Below are 14,751 nucleotides of genomic sequence, written 5' to 3' on the forward strand. Positions count from 1 at the left end.
AGTGAAAACTCGGTTTTGTCCAAGATCCCCTTTGCCTGAAATGTAACCCACAAAACTGAGCTAGTAAAGATTCTGGAGAGTAGTTTCCAGGAGATCTTGCAGTTCAATGCCTGCCCTATCACAGACCTACATTTTGCATAGTACAGGTAAGAGGTTGTGAAGGGTATTTTATCCCCTAACTCCCACTCCCATTTAAAAGAATTAGCACTATGCATCCTGGCCTCACCTGAAACCACTCAGCTCTATGGGGAAACAATATCCTTGTCCCAGCTGTGTTTGATGTGGGAATTTTCTCCATATGTCATTGGTACCTCCAGTGTTGAGAGGACACTCAGCATCACGGTTAGTACAATTCAAGTGCTAATATTGCTTTCAGCTCAAGTCAGTAGAAAGGGAAGTAACTTGGACCAAGTCATGTTCATGTTGTAAACTATGTCCAATGTCCTTTGCTGCAATAGCTTTCACCATATAAGAGCACCAGAAAAGCACGAGTTCACTCAGTTGCTCATCTACTAGGTTAGGATATGACTGGGTGCAAAGTCATCAAACTTCACCAGTACAAACCCACTTAGCCATAGAGAGCAGCTCATGTCTGCTTTATGTCCGGGAGCTGGGGTCTGTGCATTTCCCCATGTAAAATGGGTGGACAGTTCTCCGTGTGAGATTAGAATAGGCTTCATGGCACAACTGTTTGAGACCATGTGTCAGGCAAGAGCTGGAGTCTGCGAGAAGAATAAGATGATCTTGTGCAAACTTCTAATCCTACAAAGAAGCTAGAAAAGAGTTTTGCAGTGCTGTACTTGGAAATAAAACATGTTCCCAATACATACATACGTACATACGTATGTACATACATACATAGCAAGCTGCCCCAGCATTGTTCCAGAGTTCATGAAGGACTGGAGGATTTCTAGTCAGGATTGACACTGCGATTGCTTGCTCTACTCCCGCAGTCCGGTCTCAAATGTTTGGCATCTCACAGGCCAAACCATGAAAGACCTAAACACCAGCCTCAAAGATATTTCCTGAAATTGGTGGGGTATGAAAGGTGATCAAAGTTGTATTGGACTTGGCTTTTTGGAAGACAGATAGTTCATGGCAAAACTGGGACAGGTATAGAGATACCTAAATCTAGATCTCTTAATCTGCAAACTACAGGTTATAAATAAATCTACTCCATATTCCTTTATTCTCTTTCTGGACCTACCATAGATTCACCATTGTTCATATGATAATGGGCTATTTAGATAATGTCTGTCTGTGAAGTGCTTTGAAATCCTTTGGTGAACAGTGCTAGAGAAGACTAGGGATTAATTTTGCAAGTTGCAGAGGAGCTGATGGTCTTTCACTGATGGGGCAAAAAATACAGAGCAAAAACAAGAAAATTATGTCTTTTTCTTCGTGCAGGTCCTTGCCACATGCCAGCAACACTGATAGTATCAGAATCTTCTTGCTTAAAAAAGGGCGATGCAGAAATTAGCCTACACTTCCTGAGACCCTTTCCAATAACACACGTCTCTAATCAGGAACTAAGGGGCTTTTGGCGGCCTCCATCTGCCATCCCTTTCTGTAGTCCTCAGCTGGCATTGTAATAAGCTAGGTAGCTCTTCCTTCATCAGCCCTCAAAGCTTTTTTGCTGAGCTGAACTGGAGCAATGCTGCTTGGGCCAGCTCAGAAACTTTCTGCACTTAGAAATCTTCCAGTAGAGGTAGGTCTGATACAACCAGGACTCACTGCTGCAGAGTGCAACTGCAGGAATCAGCTGAAACGTGTGCAAGAAAGGATATGCAGGAACCTGCATTTTCACTACTCTCTGCTTTTCTGAAACACAAGCCAAGAGGAACGAACCACATTGGTGTCCTAGGATGTAATTAAAGAGAGCAGTACATAAAAAGAGCATGCTAAGAGGCAGGAGCTTTGAGCAGTAGCTTCTACTCCTTCTCTCTGGTCCACTTAATGCAGACTAGATCTGCATTAAGCCTGGTTGTAATGACAAAGACTGTTGATTAAGGAAAGTCCAGAACACACAACTTTGTCATGGACTTTCTTTCCCCCACCCCCTAACAAGTTAGTCCCTATGTATTTTTTTACTTCTAGGAGCTGTCCTCCATGGGATGCTCTTTCACTTTTGCTCCTAAGAAAGAGGTTTCCATACACAGCCAACATCCTTTCATCCTCAAACCTACTGTGGGTCCAGGATGTGCAGCATGCTCCCGAGTCTCCTAAACTCACTTATTGCTCCATGTGGAGCTGTTCAGCAGCTATAGATGCTCTTCATTCTGTCTTTGGTCCACTGCTCTTTCATAGGGAGAGAGTGAGGTAATCTTTCTGAAAGCAAGCTGTACTCTCTTTCCTAGACAAAATAGAAGATTTCAACCTCTAGAGCTGTCAGCAACCCCTCTCACCTTGGGCACATTCTTCATCAAGATCCTAGGAATACTCACGTTGATGTGTTCTTTCCCTCCGTGCTTCGCTCGGATCTGAGGGTTTTGGATCAGGTCTAGGTGAGTTCCCCACACTGCAATAGGTGTGTTGCCACTGGAGAAGAGGAAAGGAAGAACATGAACCCAGCTAACAAATACCAGGACTTAGTGCACCAGCAATGAGTGATCTATAAAACATTACTACAGACAGGCAGTTCTAGGCATGATCCTTGGTCACACAGACAGGGACTCCTACACTTCTGCTCTTGTGATATACTTATCACTTACAAATTACAGAAAAAAAACCACACTGAGTCATTTTTAGGTATAAATTCCTATGCAGTCTGCTGTAATTTCTACTGAATATCTTGGATATGAGATACTGTTCATTGTATGGATGGGATAGGTAACTCTTTTGAAATGGAAAACTCTTCTGTCATTTCTAATCTGTGGGAAATTGCTGAAATATCCATGTTCTGCCTTTCCTCCGACTTAGATTTTCTTTCCTCAAAGTTAAATACAGAGGGTCTGACTAGAACTCAAAGCTCCCCAGGAAGGGGAAAAGAAAATCCTTCTTGGAAAGAGGAAAATAAGGCAAACCTGATTTTTTGCTAAAATTGTCACATCAGGCAGCATCTGGGTATTCTTCTTTGTTTGGACTCAAGCAATCACAGGTTTTGGTAATGAGAAGAGCCAGAAATCTAAGAGAAGTTCCAATAGACCATTGACTATATCCCTTATATTATCTAACCGAGTGAGCCCTCAAAACCCTCAGAGATCCTCTCCTGAAGGTACAGAATATCTCAGCTGGAGTCTCTAGTCCCTTCTGGCATATTCAGCCTGCTATAGAAAGCATCATTCTAAGTGGGGAAATGTTATCTCAGTGAATCCACTTCAGTGCTGCTAGTTGGAGAGATCTGGGGAAAACAGTCCTACAGCACCTAGAAGAAACAGAGTCATAGTCTTCAGCCTTGCTATGAACAATACATTTGCTTGGTTTCCGTTTGGTGATTCAGGCAGATAAAGCTTTGCAACATGTCTTAGTTCCGAGATTCAACAGAATAGAGATTTCTAGTCACTGTGTTCCTTTGTTTGGACAAAGCCTAATTTCCTGAGTGAGCTGATTCATATACACCACAACACTGCATTTAGTAGACCCTCTTGCTTTTATAAAATCCATCTCAGCCCAGCCTAAGAAGCGGAGATGTAGACAGAGCCCTTCTCACTCACTGCAATCAATGTCACCAAAAGGAAACGGCTTTCAGAAACACCCTTCTTTCCTTTCACTTGCCTCTTTCAGTTGCAATCAGCGCTGCTGCTTGTGGGACTCCAGGGTACAGAAGAGGGGGAAAAAGGAAATGGGTATAGAAACATTTCCAGGCCTCCCTAGGAGCTGACAGGGGGGTTGTCTCAGGGTGCAATTCAAGAGAGCAGTATATAAAAAGAGCATCGTAAGCAGGAGCTTTGAGCAGTAGCTTCCACTCCTTCTCCCTAGTCTAATGTAGACCAAAGGTTCACCACTGGCAGGTTTGGCTATCCTAAATTGGAATAGTATTTCCCTACCAGGGAAAATCCCCCTCCCTCTGTAGTATTCAGCTTCCTGTGGCTGGGGTGATGTGCTGCAAGGGCTGGCTGAAGGGGGAAACACAGAAGGGGGAGATTATCTGAGCAATCAAAGGCCTCAGCTGTCAGGGCTCATACAGCCAGGCCAAGGTGAGAGAAAACTCATCAATGGACAGTACTGTCTCTGCTGTAGAGCTGAAAGTTTCCCAGGGTGAGGAGTGTTCTCACTGGTTTCAACACCTGGCTGTGTAACTCTCCTTGCAAACTATTCAGTCTGCAATTTATTTCTTGGAGCTCTTCGCAGAGAACGGGAGGGAAAGCCATGCAGAAATCATTTGATTTATGTGAGATTGGGTAAAGAAAGCCCAGTATCCCTTTCCTGCCTCCAGGTAAAACTCTACATACATCCAACGTAAAACATGTGCATTATAAATGAGACTGGAGAAAAAGACTGGAGAATAATACACTGTAAGTAAAAAGCTTGTGTTGGCCAACAGCTCTCCCCCAATTCTGACCTTTGTTTTCCACATCTCTCATGCATCTTCCATTATTAATCAGCTGGGACAGGTAGGATACGTATACAAATACACATCTCTCTGCAGTGCAGCTATCAAGTTCCAGTGGGCTGGCTGCAACTAGTTGGGGCTATGCTTCAGCCCCTCTGACTACAACCACCCTGACGAATTGAACAAGTCCAGGGCACCAGCTCAGACACTGGCTGGTGGTCATCCACATTACTAAAACATTAGCAGTACCCTGGCTTGCTTTCGACTGCCTTAGTTATCACCCTCCCAGACAATGTCTGGTTGCGGTTGGAGGAACAGTATGGGCCAGTGACCACTCCCAGTAAGCAGAATGGCTGTGGCTATGTTGCTTTTGAAGGATGAAAGCTCACTTGGCAGTATGGATGAGAGCAGTATGTACTAGCTAGTTTCAGGATCAAAGAATAGCCTTGGACTATTTATTTACTAGTTTAGATATAGTCTCTATTACCAAAAAGACTGGAAATTTGAAGTCATCTGAGGAGTAGGGTGCAGGAGGGGGTGCATGAGGAGGGTTCCACTATTGCAATAAAAAGTCCTTGTCACCTTCCCAAGTCAAGGAGATACTTCTTATAACAAATCCCAGCACAGCAAGGACCTAATCATAGCCAGGCAAAAGAAAACCCCAAATCTTTCTCAGCAGCTAATGGTAGAGCCAAGAGCTCCACCAACAAGCACAGTAAATCACATATTTCTACTGGTGCTCCTGAGATATTTCTTTAAGAGATTCCTTATGGTCTTTCATTCAGCCAACACCTATGCTGTCTGATCCATGGTTATGACCACATTTGACCTTGAGTTTTGCAGATTTTTGAATTCTTACTCTCTGAATTCATCAGCTGTGATGGGAAATTTCCATCAGGAAATTTTATATAGTAAATGTATGTCTTCCATTTCCACAAAGTCCACTTGGGTGGCTGAGCTTTCTTGAACCCTCAAGGGATCTTCTGAGGTCACATACCCACTTATAAGAGTGTTCCTCCTTCCTGCCTTATAACAGAAATGCCCTCTCCCAAAATCCATCTTCACATTAACTATTCTCAACATTACCCGGGGAGAGTTTACTTTCCAGAAATCAAAAAAGTGTATAAACAAAGCTTTTCTTTTTCCATTATCCTTCTTCTTCTGGATTTTTGGCTGTAGGCATTACTTATTATGAATCTCTGCTGATTCAAGTTAGAAACTCATATTTTTACTCAACTGAGCATTTTACATATTCCAGAAGTACCAAATGTGTGTATATATATGGATATACAAGTATGTGAGTGTGTACATGTGTGTGTGTGTGTGTGTGTGTGTGCGTGTGTGTGTGTATTTAAATCCTGTAATTAATCACCACTGCACAGATAGTTTTAAACTCTCTGTGTTAAAAATATTGTATTTGGTTTGGAAACTGAGCTTGTAGGTTCCGACCACAGTTTTTAAGTATGGATACAGCGCTGGCATAGAGAAGGGCCTTCTGTCTTCAAAAAAAAATAAGCCAAGACAATTGTGTTTGCTGAACTCACTACACAGTCCACCCTGTCTTGCCAGCAGATCCAATTGCCACTTGCCTCCCTGTGCAAACTGATAGCTGTTGACCTCCTTGGCTGTGGGTCCCAGCCACTGCTTGGCCCCATCGGATCAGAGCAGGGAAGGACGTGGCAATCTAGTGAAATGCATTCTCGAGCATCGGTAGTAGCCTGTGTGCCGGGCTCACGGTTCCCTTTCCCAGGTTATGTCTGCATGATGGCAGCATCCCACTTCCTCCCTTCTCACTCATGCCCTGGTATTTGCTGTCATGCTGGCCTTCCCATATCCTGCTGCTGTCTCTTCCCAACAGACCAGGATCCTGACACTGTCTACTTGTTTCCAAGCTCCTGCACTGTTTATTTTTCTTTATTTTTTTTCCCCTGTATCTCTGACTCTTTTGCTTGGCCATAAATCACAGCATGGTCTGCTCAGGGAAACTCGCCTTGACTGCAGGAGTGAGCCGCAGCCCCAGCGCTGTGTGGGACTCTCCCAACAACTCCTTGGCCGATAGCTTGCAGCGAGACCTCTCTACTTGAGAAGCAGCATCAGGACCTCACTACATTTATCTCCGTTCCTGAGAAACAGAGGATGACAGAGACAACGAGTGGCAGAGAATGCGGTAACACACAGCCCTGACGATTGCTTCTGGTCCTTCTTACTTCTCACATCTCCAGCCTGCCTGTCCCCGCTCTCACTCACAGCTTAGACAGCGAGTTACTGGAACAACTCACCTACGGGAAACGGCAATAATACAGGTGCCAAGACTAGGAACGTTCTTAATTTAACTCCTCATTGCCCAGAAAGTAAGTTCTAAGCATGAATTTCCCTCTACAGATTCAGATAATTGCTAGACATAACTCAGATCAAACCCAGATCAAATGTATTAACAGAGCCTTATAAAATTCTAGTTACCTGTCAGCCTAGTGTGACTCTTTTTTTTTTTTTTTTTTTGGCTGTGTGATTAAATTAGCAGTAATCTTTCATTTATTGTCTCAGAAAATGGTGCCTGAGAAGGTTTTAAGCCAGACTGGATATATTTATTCACTAATTTTGCAAAGCTGGTTTAGTAGCAATCATCTGTCCCTCAAAACAGCTTAGCCCCACAGCCAGGAGTGATGAAAAGTACACTGGATTTGCTGCAATGAATCATACTGCATAACAAGTACAGTAAGGATGAGCCTCCTTAGTTTACTTTGTGATCCATGTAACTTGACTAAGTTTTTTTGTTTGATTCACAGTATTTCACTTTGCTGCACATTCATCCAGCTCTATCTGAAGGCCTTACTCTTGTCTCAATTACTATCTACAGCATGGAGATAAACAGGTTAACAGTTATGCTGCATAAAACGGTCCCAGACACCTTGAATCACAGTGGTAATCCTGGATATAGCTTCTTATCTCTCTGCATCCTTCTCCAAGATTATGACCTGATCTCTTGAAGTGATTCAAAAGTGCAAAAGAAAGGGCAGGAAAGCAGAGACGACGTGAGTATATCTGGCTGAAATTTAACACCTGCTGCTGCTCAAGTGAATGCTGTTTGATTTCAGAGACACCTAAGTGAGTAGGGGATGGAGGCTGCACCTGAGTGATCAGACAGATAGAGTCCCAGTCATCCACACCAGCAGCGATGCATCCTGCATGTAAACTGGCACCCACTAAACAAGCATCTGGTCTTAACTTCCCTTATGATAGGAGAGGTGATGGGAGATTCAAGGCAGTAAGCAATGGGACATTAAATCTCTACTCCCAGGCTGGATGAAGCTCTGCCAAGGTACCTCAAGCATCTTTTTCAATGCTGCTCACTCTTGAAGCCATGGACTGTGACCATTAGTCACCTCTGGTGGTCTGTGAGGAGAGCTATAGTCCTAGGAGGGCAAGGACAAGCCCCATCACTTTTACCCCAAGACAGGTCTGAGACAAAAATGTTGGTCTAGTTGTCACAAGGAATGGCCACAACCCTAGGATGATGCTGCAGGGGAGGCAGGCTGAAGCGACCACTGCAGTCACAGGAGCTGGTTCCCCCGGTGGTTTCACCAGCAGTAATCACCAAGCCTTGCAGGGCCAGAAGCTGGTCCTGTTTCGTAGCTGTTAGTTAGACATGAAGAGAATCACAGCTCGCTCCCAGCCAGCCTCCACTTCATCAGCTCCACCACCGCTGCTAGTGTCTCCATCTTTCTGGCTGGCAGCTCCAGCAGAGACAGCAAGGCTCTGAAGAACATCTCCTCTCACCTACTAGCCAGGCCTGAACCCACGCAGAGGAAGGCCCCCATGCTGCAACTTTCCTGTGGATAACAGGGGAATTCACTCTCCAGTGCTGTCAGTCTCGCACCTTTTAACTGCTAGACTCACTTTAATAAGGAAAGGAGTAAAGCAATTTCTTATTTCACTGATAAACTGAACTCTGACTGAAAATAAAACCCCCAAATGGAAAATCCGAGTGCTAAAGCTTCAAGCCAATGTGTAAAGATACAATCTGACTAAATCGGTAAATTCCCCCACAGTAATTAAAGCCACTAATTGATTTGTGAAAACATCTTCTGGAAGGGAGCTGAACCAGGGGGATTTACTAGCCCTGCTCCTAATCCCCAGATACTCCAATCAATCCAGTTTGACAGGAGGGCAGAGAACTGTAATGGCTGAAAGAGAGAGACTAAGATTTCTTATTTTGTATCTTTTCAAGAAAATACTGCTGTATTTAATGACCAATTTCAGTCTTCAGACAGCCATTTCTGTAGGGTTTTGAGGGCATTTGTGTAGTGTTTTGATGCCTTCCACATCCAGGACAAACACTCCTCTCAGACACCTTCGTGGGAACCCTCCAAACTCACCAAAGCGTCATCAATGGAGCAAAGAGAAAAAGGGGAGGGGGGGGAAGTCCTTTGATGGGGCAGAGACCAGGGCTCCCTTTGTGTTTCTATCTCAGAAGATGATCCTGGGGCTTCCAGGCATTACAGACAAACAAGTGATACCTAATGCAAAGCCACATGAAGATAGTGGGAAAAGTGGGAATTGCTGTTTCCAAACCCAAGGGAGATTTACTTCCCTAAGTAGGGTTGTGACACCTATACCTGGGTCAAAGAGACCAGTGGGCCAATATTGCTGCCACAGGAGGCTGCGGATACAGCTCAACAGGACCAGAAACAGTCATGACCAGAAACATGAGGAGTTGCAGCTTTTGTGGGTACAACTACTTGATTTACCTGCCCAATGAATGGCAACAGCACACAGACAAGGAGCAACCTGGTGCTGAAGATAAACCCTGGAATGCAGTAAAGAGACAGAAAGCTTCAACATCATGTTAGAGACTACTCCACCTGCCCTTGTAATTACAGCAGTCAACACACTGTGCCCAAGACAGGCTTCAAGTGAGCATTTGCAGCTGAATTTTACTGTAATTAAGTCAGGAAACTGTGCTACACTAGTGAAACTAAGGTGCAGGTTCATTTAGCCTTGGACTAGAAAGAGTTCCTTTGGAGAAAAGGCCTATCTCCTGATCATCTTTCACCAGACTTTGTGGAAATTTTGTCCCAAGGAAATACACATCCATAGGCACACATTGAGCAACTGAGGTATTACAGTGACTGCACAGCACAGTGCTGGTGCTTTAGGTCTTACCACTAGGCCAGTCCATCAAATTTCACGGCTCTTGGGCTATGGGAAGTAGCTCTGCACAAGCCTGTTTCCCAGGGAACACAATGATCAGAAAGCACTTTGTTGTACCAAGGCCCAACAAGAAAACACCACTGCTGTGTGAGAAAGCAAGAGGAGTTGGTGGAGATCTCCATAGGATGCTTACCTGAAGATGCTCCACTCAGGTTCGATCCTCAGGATGGTCGGATCCTCTACATATTCATACTGAAGCTCCTGATGGATCTTGGCCTTGTCCACTCTCACAGACACCTTCACTTTCTCAAAGCCTTCGTCTGAAGCAGTGGTGTTACACACAATGTGCTTGGTGGACCTCCTGTGAGTGGAAGCAAGTAAAAATAAACCAGGCTCTGCCTGTAACACTACAATGATGCCAAAATGAGTCCTGCTACCTGCTCTTATATCTTGTGACCTTAACCTATGCCTTCTTAAGTGATGAAACTCAATGCTTTGGGAATATGCAGAAAATAGTGTGACACATTCATCTGAAGAAGTGGCATATGCCTTTGCACTAGTTTAAATAATGCCACAAGGGGGGCCTTTAATCAGGACTCAAAATATAAACAGAATCCCAAGGGAAGTCCAAAACAGACCCCTCTCCAGAAATGTTTCTGCACGATTAAATACATGATGGATGTTTCCTTCTTGCCTGCAGGCATATATAGCAGCAGCTCATAAAAAGGAGTGTTTGTTCCTGAGCTTTCCAGTCTGGGTTAATAGAGCTTACTTTGCAGTAGGATTGTAAGCCTTGTTTAACTGCGGTTTCCAATGTGCAGTGTCCAATGTGCTTTGCACGGGAGGTGCTAAAATGGTGGGAAGTATTACATGATAATACTTAAGGAGGATTCTACATCTAACTTTTTCTTTTGGGCAGGGCTCAAAACTCGTCTGAATTTTGCAGTAGACTTTGCTTTCCATAAAGACCCAAGAATTGAGGCTCTGAATCCCCTCAGCCTTCCCAGCGTTGTGATTTGTGGCATGGTCTTATATTACACATCCAGAAAGGTTAAACAGGGTCCACCCCTCCCTTGCAGCACTAGACCTCCAGTGATGGTACTCTCCAGGTTCTCTTCCCATTCTCCTGAAAGAGTGGGCTCGGTACCATCTGAAACCTCCCGATGTGCTCTGTAAGCAACCCGAAGCAGCTGTTGTTCCCACCTGTATTTTGAATCATAGACTGTGGTTTCACCTTCTTGAATTATAGAAGATGAATAACACTACATGACAGAAGCTAAACAGGATCCCTACAGCCTGGAGAAGTAAGTGCATTGCCCCAAGAAAGTGGTACCAAGTCCCCTGTGAACAGGCATTTCTTTTGCCAATGTCAAGCTAGGAGGAGTGTGCCAACTTCATTCCAAGCCCCCTCCAATACTGGCAGCAAAATGTGTTGCACTGGAGTGCTTTGAGCTGCAGGAGACCCTGAGAACTGGACTCAGACTGATTCTCACAGGGATCAGGGAATATTCAGCAGGTAACACTGACATTAAGCTTCTCTGAACTGCCATTGAACAAGAGCCAACCCAGTGCTGGAATGCTGCAAGTCATCCATTTCTCAGCACTACAGGACTATTTTGGGATAAAAGGGAGGAGTTTTAATACTTAGAACTAATGTTGTCAGATTTACTTTCTTCTCTCATCTAAAGTGGGGACATGAAAACAAATCTTTTCAACCACGCACTCCGAGAACAAGTGGCTAAGCATGAGACCGTGGAGAATTACAGTGAAATTTAACAAGGGACTATGGAAAAAGTACTTCAAATACTAATCAAAACAATGAAATAAATCCTATTCTCCCACTCCAAAATATGCACAGTCAGGTTACTCTAATGGAGTACGGGGCAGAATGTAAAAATCTCACTGCAGAACAGATGTGGCCACAGGCAAGAGAGGGAGCAGAAGAAAGGAGGCCTGGCTGCGGAAGAGTTCTCTTGACTACAATTGCATGGCTGTTAAGAAAAGTTCAGTCCTGTCTTTAGGTTTCTGTTCCCTCCCTGGTGCATTAGTACTACCTCACAACATGCAACCATAGACCCTGGTCCTCATCCGCGAAGTCTTCTGTAGTTACAGCGGACTCAGGAATGGTGACTGCCAGGAACCAGAGCAGCTTTGTGAGGAGAGCTAGTGTACTACTAGAGCCATGAAAACACAAATAAATTCCCCATTGACCTGCTTTCACCACGTTGTAGCTGCCTGCTTAGCCCAGCACCAGGGTCAAATCTCCCAGAAGCCAGTCGTTATTGTCAGATGCCAATGGACAAAGTCTTTTTTTTAAAAAAAAAAAAAAAAAAAAGATGTGTGCAGACTTATCCATTAAAGGTCTGCACAACTCTCCACCTCTCTCCCCCTGTTCACACTTTACAGACTTGGGCACATGCAGGAGGAAGGACTCGTGTGTACCTGTAGAAGAGGCAGGGCTGCCGCCCAAATGTCACGATGACATTGCTGCCTGCGTTGAGGTTGTTGCCTGTGATTGTCACCTGAGTGCCCCCCGACACCGGGCCCCGCTTCGGCTTGAGATCTGAGAGTGTCAGAGTCTGCAGGGGGAAAGGGTTACATTGAAAACACAGCAGAAGAGTGGAATTAATCTACCTCCCTTTTTAATGCTGGAGAGATGTAGGCACTCCCAGAGTGTAATCAAGTTTTAGCTGGACATTGGGAGATGCCTGTATTTTCCCACTAAAAAAAAAGCTTAGAATGACTCTAGTCCTATCACAAACACTCTGCCTGAACGTCAGATTAGATGGGATGAATTCAGACCTAAATACTAGTCTCGTCTTGCCTTCCTGGAATATCAGAACTGTCCTTGTATCTGCTCAGAAATATTCTATGTTTTCAAAGTCATTTCCATGCCTGGAGAAGTTGCAGCCAAACGTTTCCCATCTCCACTGCCCATTTGAAACAGCTCAGGCATGTTTGTCTATAATGCAACACCACATCTGCAAGCCAGCCCCAGTCTTGAACTGGTTGACTGGACCTAAACAGGGGCTCTCCACCTCTGGAGAAAACCGTGGAGCTTATGGAAGCTGAAAACAATTGGTTCTTGGAAAGATTAAACTCTGTAGATCTGGCAAGGGAACAGAACCTGCTGTACCATTCTGGAGAGCAGTTTCAAAATGCTTTCTGTGGCCATGGGTTTTTCCCCTGGGAAGGAGGAGAGTCATGGTGCAGTGGAGCATCTGAGGTTGGGTTTTGGCTGTTCACAGGCCACCACATGGCCCCAAATGTCTCACTGTCTTATATATGCAAACACTTGTCTCTTGCCTCATATAAGCAAACGCTTGTCTTTTATCTTATATATGCAAACACTCGTCTCTTGTCAGACTTCAATGCTGAGGCTGTCTCCTACTGTGCTGTCCAGGAGTGAGTGGTTTGTTCTACTCCTGCTGATTTTCCAAGCTCCTCTTCCAAACATATCACAGTTAATGTAACAAAAAGGAACACAATTCCTTCTGGGGCTCGAAATCCCAAACCTCCCTCTCTTACTCCCTTCTCCTCCTTTCTTCACCAAATCAAGAATAAAATACTCGCAGTCTGAAGGCACAGATCACCCTGTTACCACAATGCAGAGAGGAGACATCCATTTTCAGGAAGAAATTTGGAGTTACAGTTTATTCTTTCATTTGCATTTTAATAGAAAAACTTTCCACTCAGTCCCAAGTGAAAAGCCACTATATGCATTTAAATGAAGATTTTTTTTTCTCTCGCTCTTTAAGAATGATGACAAACGCTTGAAGCTCTCCTCAGCTCCTCTGAATGAGCAGGTACATCACGCTGTCGTCTTATTGAGCTTTGGAGACCATTAATCCACGTTTGTAAAATCGTCTGACACACATCACGGCTCCCTCTTTCACACACACACCCCGTCCCTCTCTGGATAACCATTTTGAAAAACAGTAGCAATGTTTCCACTTTGCTTTCATTCAAAATGAAGTTATTGCGTGGAGAAAGAGCTGCACATGAAAATCAGACTCACAGTCCAGTAGAAAAATCTGCTGACAGAGTTGGACATTCCCCCTGCTTGACTATTTCTGATAAGACAGTTTGGATACAGTTTCACCTCAAAAAGTCCCTCATCTATCAGTTTGTGAAGGTTGAGAGGACGTATAAGGGAAAGAAGAAGTACTGTGCTGCTTACATTTTTCTGTGGATATCCACTGACAGCCACTGCTTTGAAAAAAAAGACAGTGGACTAGATGGATCTTCATAATATCATGACCCATTTTTATCATAGTATCTCAGGCTGTGATGGTAGCTCATCATTAATCACTTACCTGTGGTCACCAACACCAGCGCAAATTACTGCTTAGCAGGGGGGTTGGACTAGATGATCTCCGGAGGTCCCTTCCAACCTTACCGATTCTGTGATTCTACTGCTGACTGTGATGGTCAGCTAAATTCCTGCCTGTGCAAAAATGGGCTGAGAATTGCCAACTTCGTGCTTATAATTACACAATAGCACTGTTGTAACAGCTGCTTTAGGTACTAGAGAGGGACATTTGAGTTAAAGACAAAAAATCTGTGTCCTGGTGCCCAGTGGTAGGTGACTCGTCTCTCCCTGGATTTAGACGCAATGACCATGCCCTTTTGACGACTTTCACAGATCAGAATTACATTAGCAATGCTCCTATGCAAAGCGTTGCTGCATCTCATGCCAGTCTTACAAAAGGGTTTGTGGCTAAGCTTTCGAAGTTGCAATAAACCATTAATTATTCACAGTGGCCTTCATAAATATTGTACAGCATGTTTGCACTGAAACTCAGCCTCCAGACTGTTTACCATTTCCTTGCTGGCAAAAGGTGATGGAAAATGCAAGTGGGTCAAGTAGATCTGTAAAAGGCTGAAGTGGATGGTGACGTTGAAGGACAGAGGAGGCCAGAAAACCTCCTGCATTCTTCATGGAGTTGTTTACTTTTATCTGCTCCCAGCTCTTTACTTTCCTCCAGCTTGTTCTTGTGACAAGCTATCCTCAGAGAAGCTACCATCAGAGCTTCGTCTAAACTGACCTCTGGGATAGGTCACGATGCACTTTTGGGAAGTTTGAGGTGAAACTCTGAACCTCCTGG

General features: G+C 44.3%; 1 protein-coding gene across 1 annotated transcript in view; it reads right to left on the reverse strand.

Moving 5' to 3' along the window:
- PLXNA4 (plexin A4) overlaps window positions 1-14,751 on the reverse strand; it is a 439,477-nt gene that overhangs the window by 63,658 nt on the left and 361,068 nt on the right. The window contains exons 14-16 of the mRNA XM_085299727.1: window positions 12,086-12,222; window positions 9,837-10,004; window positions 2,445-2,538 (exon numbers count right to left, since the gene is read on the reverse strand). Coding sequence (XP_085155853.1) covers window positions 2,445-2,538; window positions 9,837-10,004; window positions 12,086-12,222 — 399 coding nt within the window. The remainder of the gene's footprint in view (window positions 1-2,444; window positions 2,539-9,836; window positions 10,005-12,085; window positions 12,223-14,751) is intronic.

This window comes from Rhea americana, unplaced genomic scaffold (assembly GCF_003343005.1).
Source record: "Rhea americana isolate MKP2758 unplaced genomic scaffold, rheAme1 scaffold_1, whole genome shotgun sequence".
NCBI classification, from domain to species: Eukaryota; Metazoa; Chordata; class Aves; order Rheiformes; family Rheidae; genus Rhea; species Rhea americana.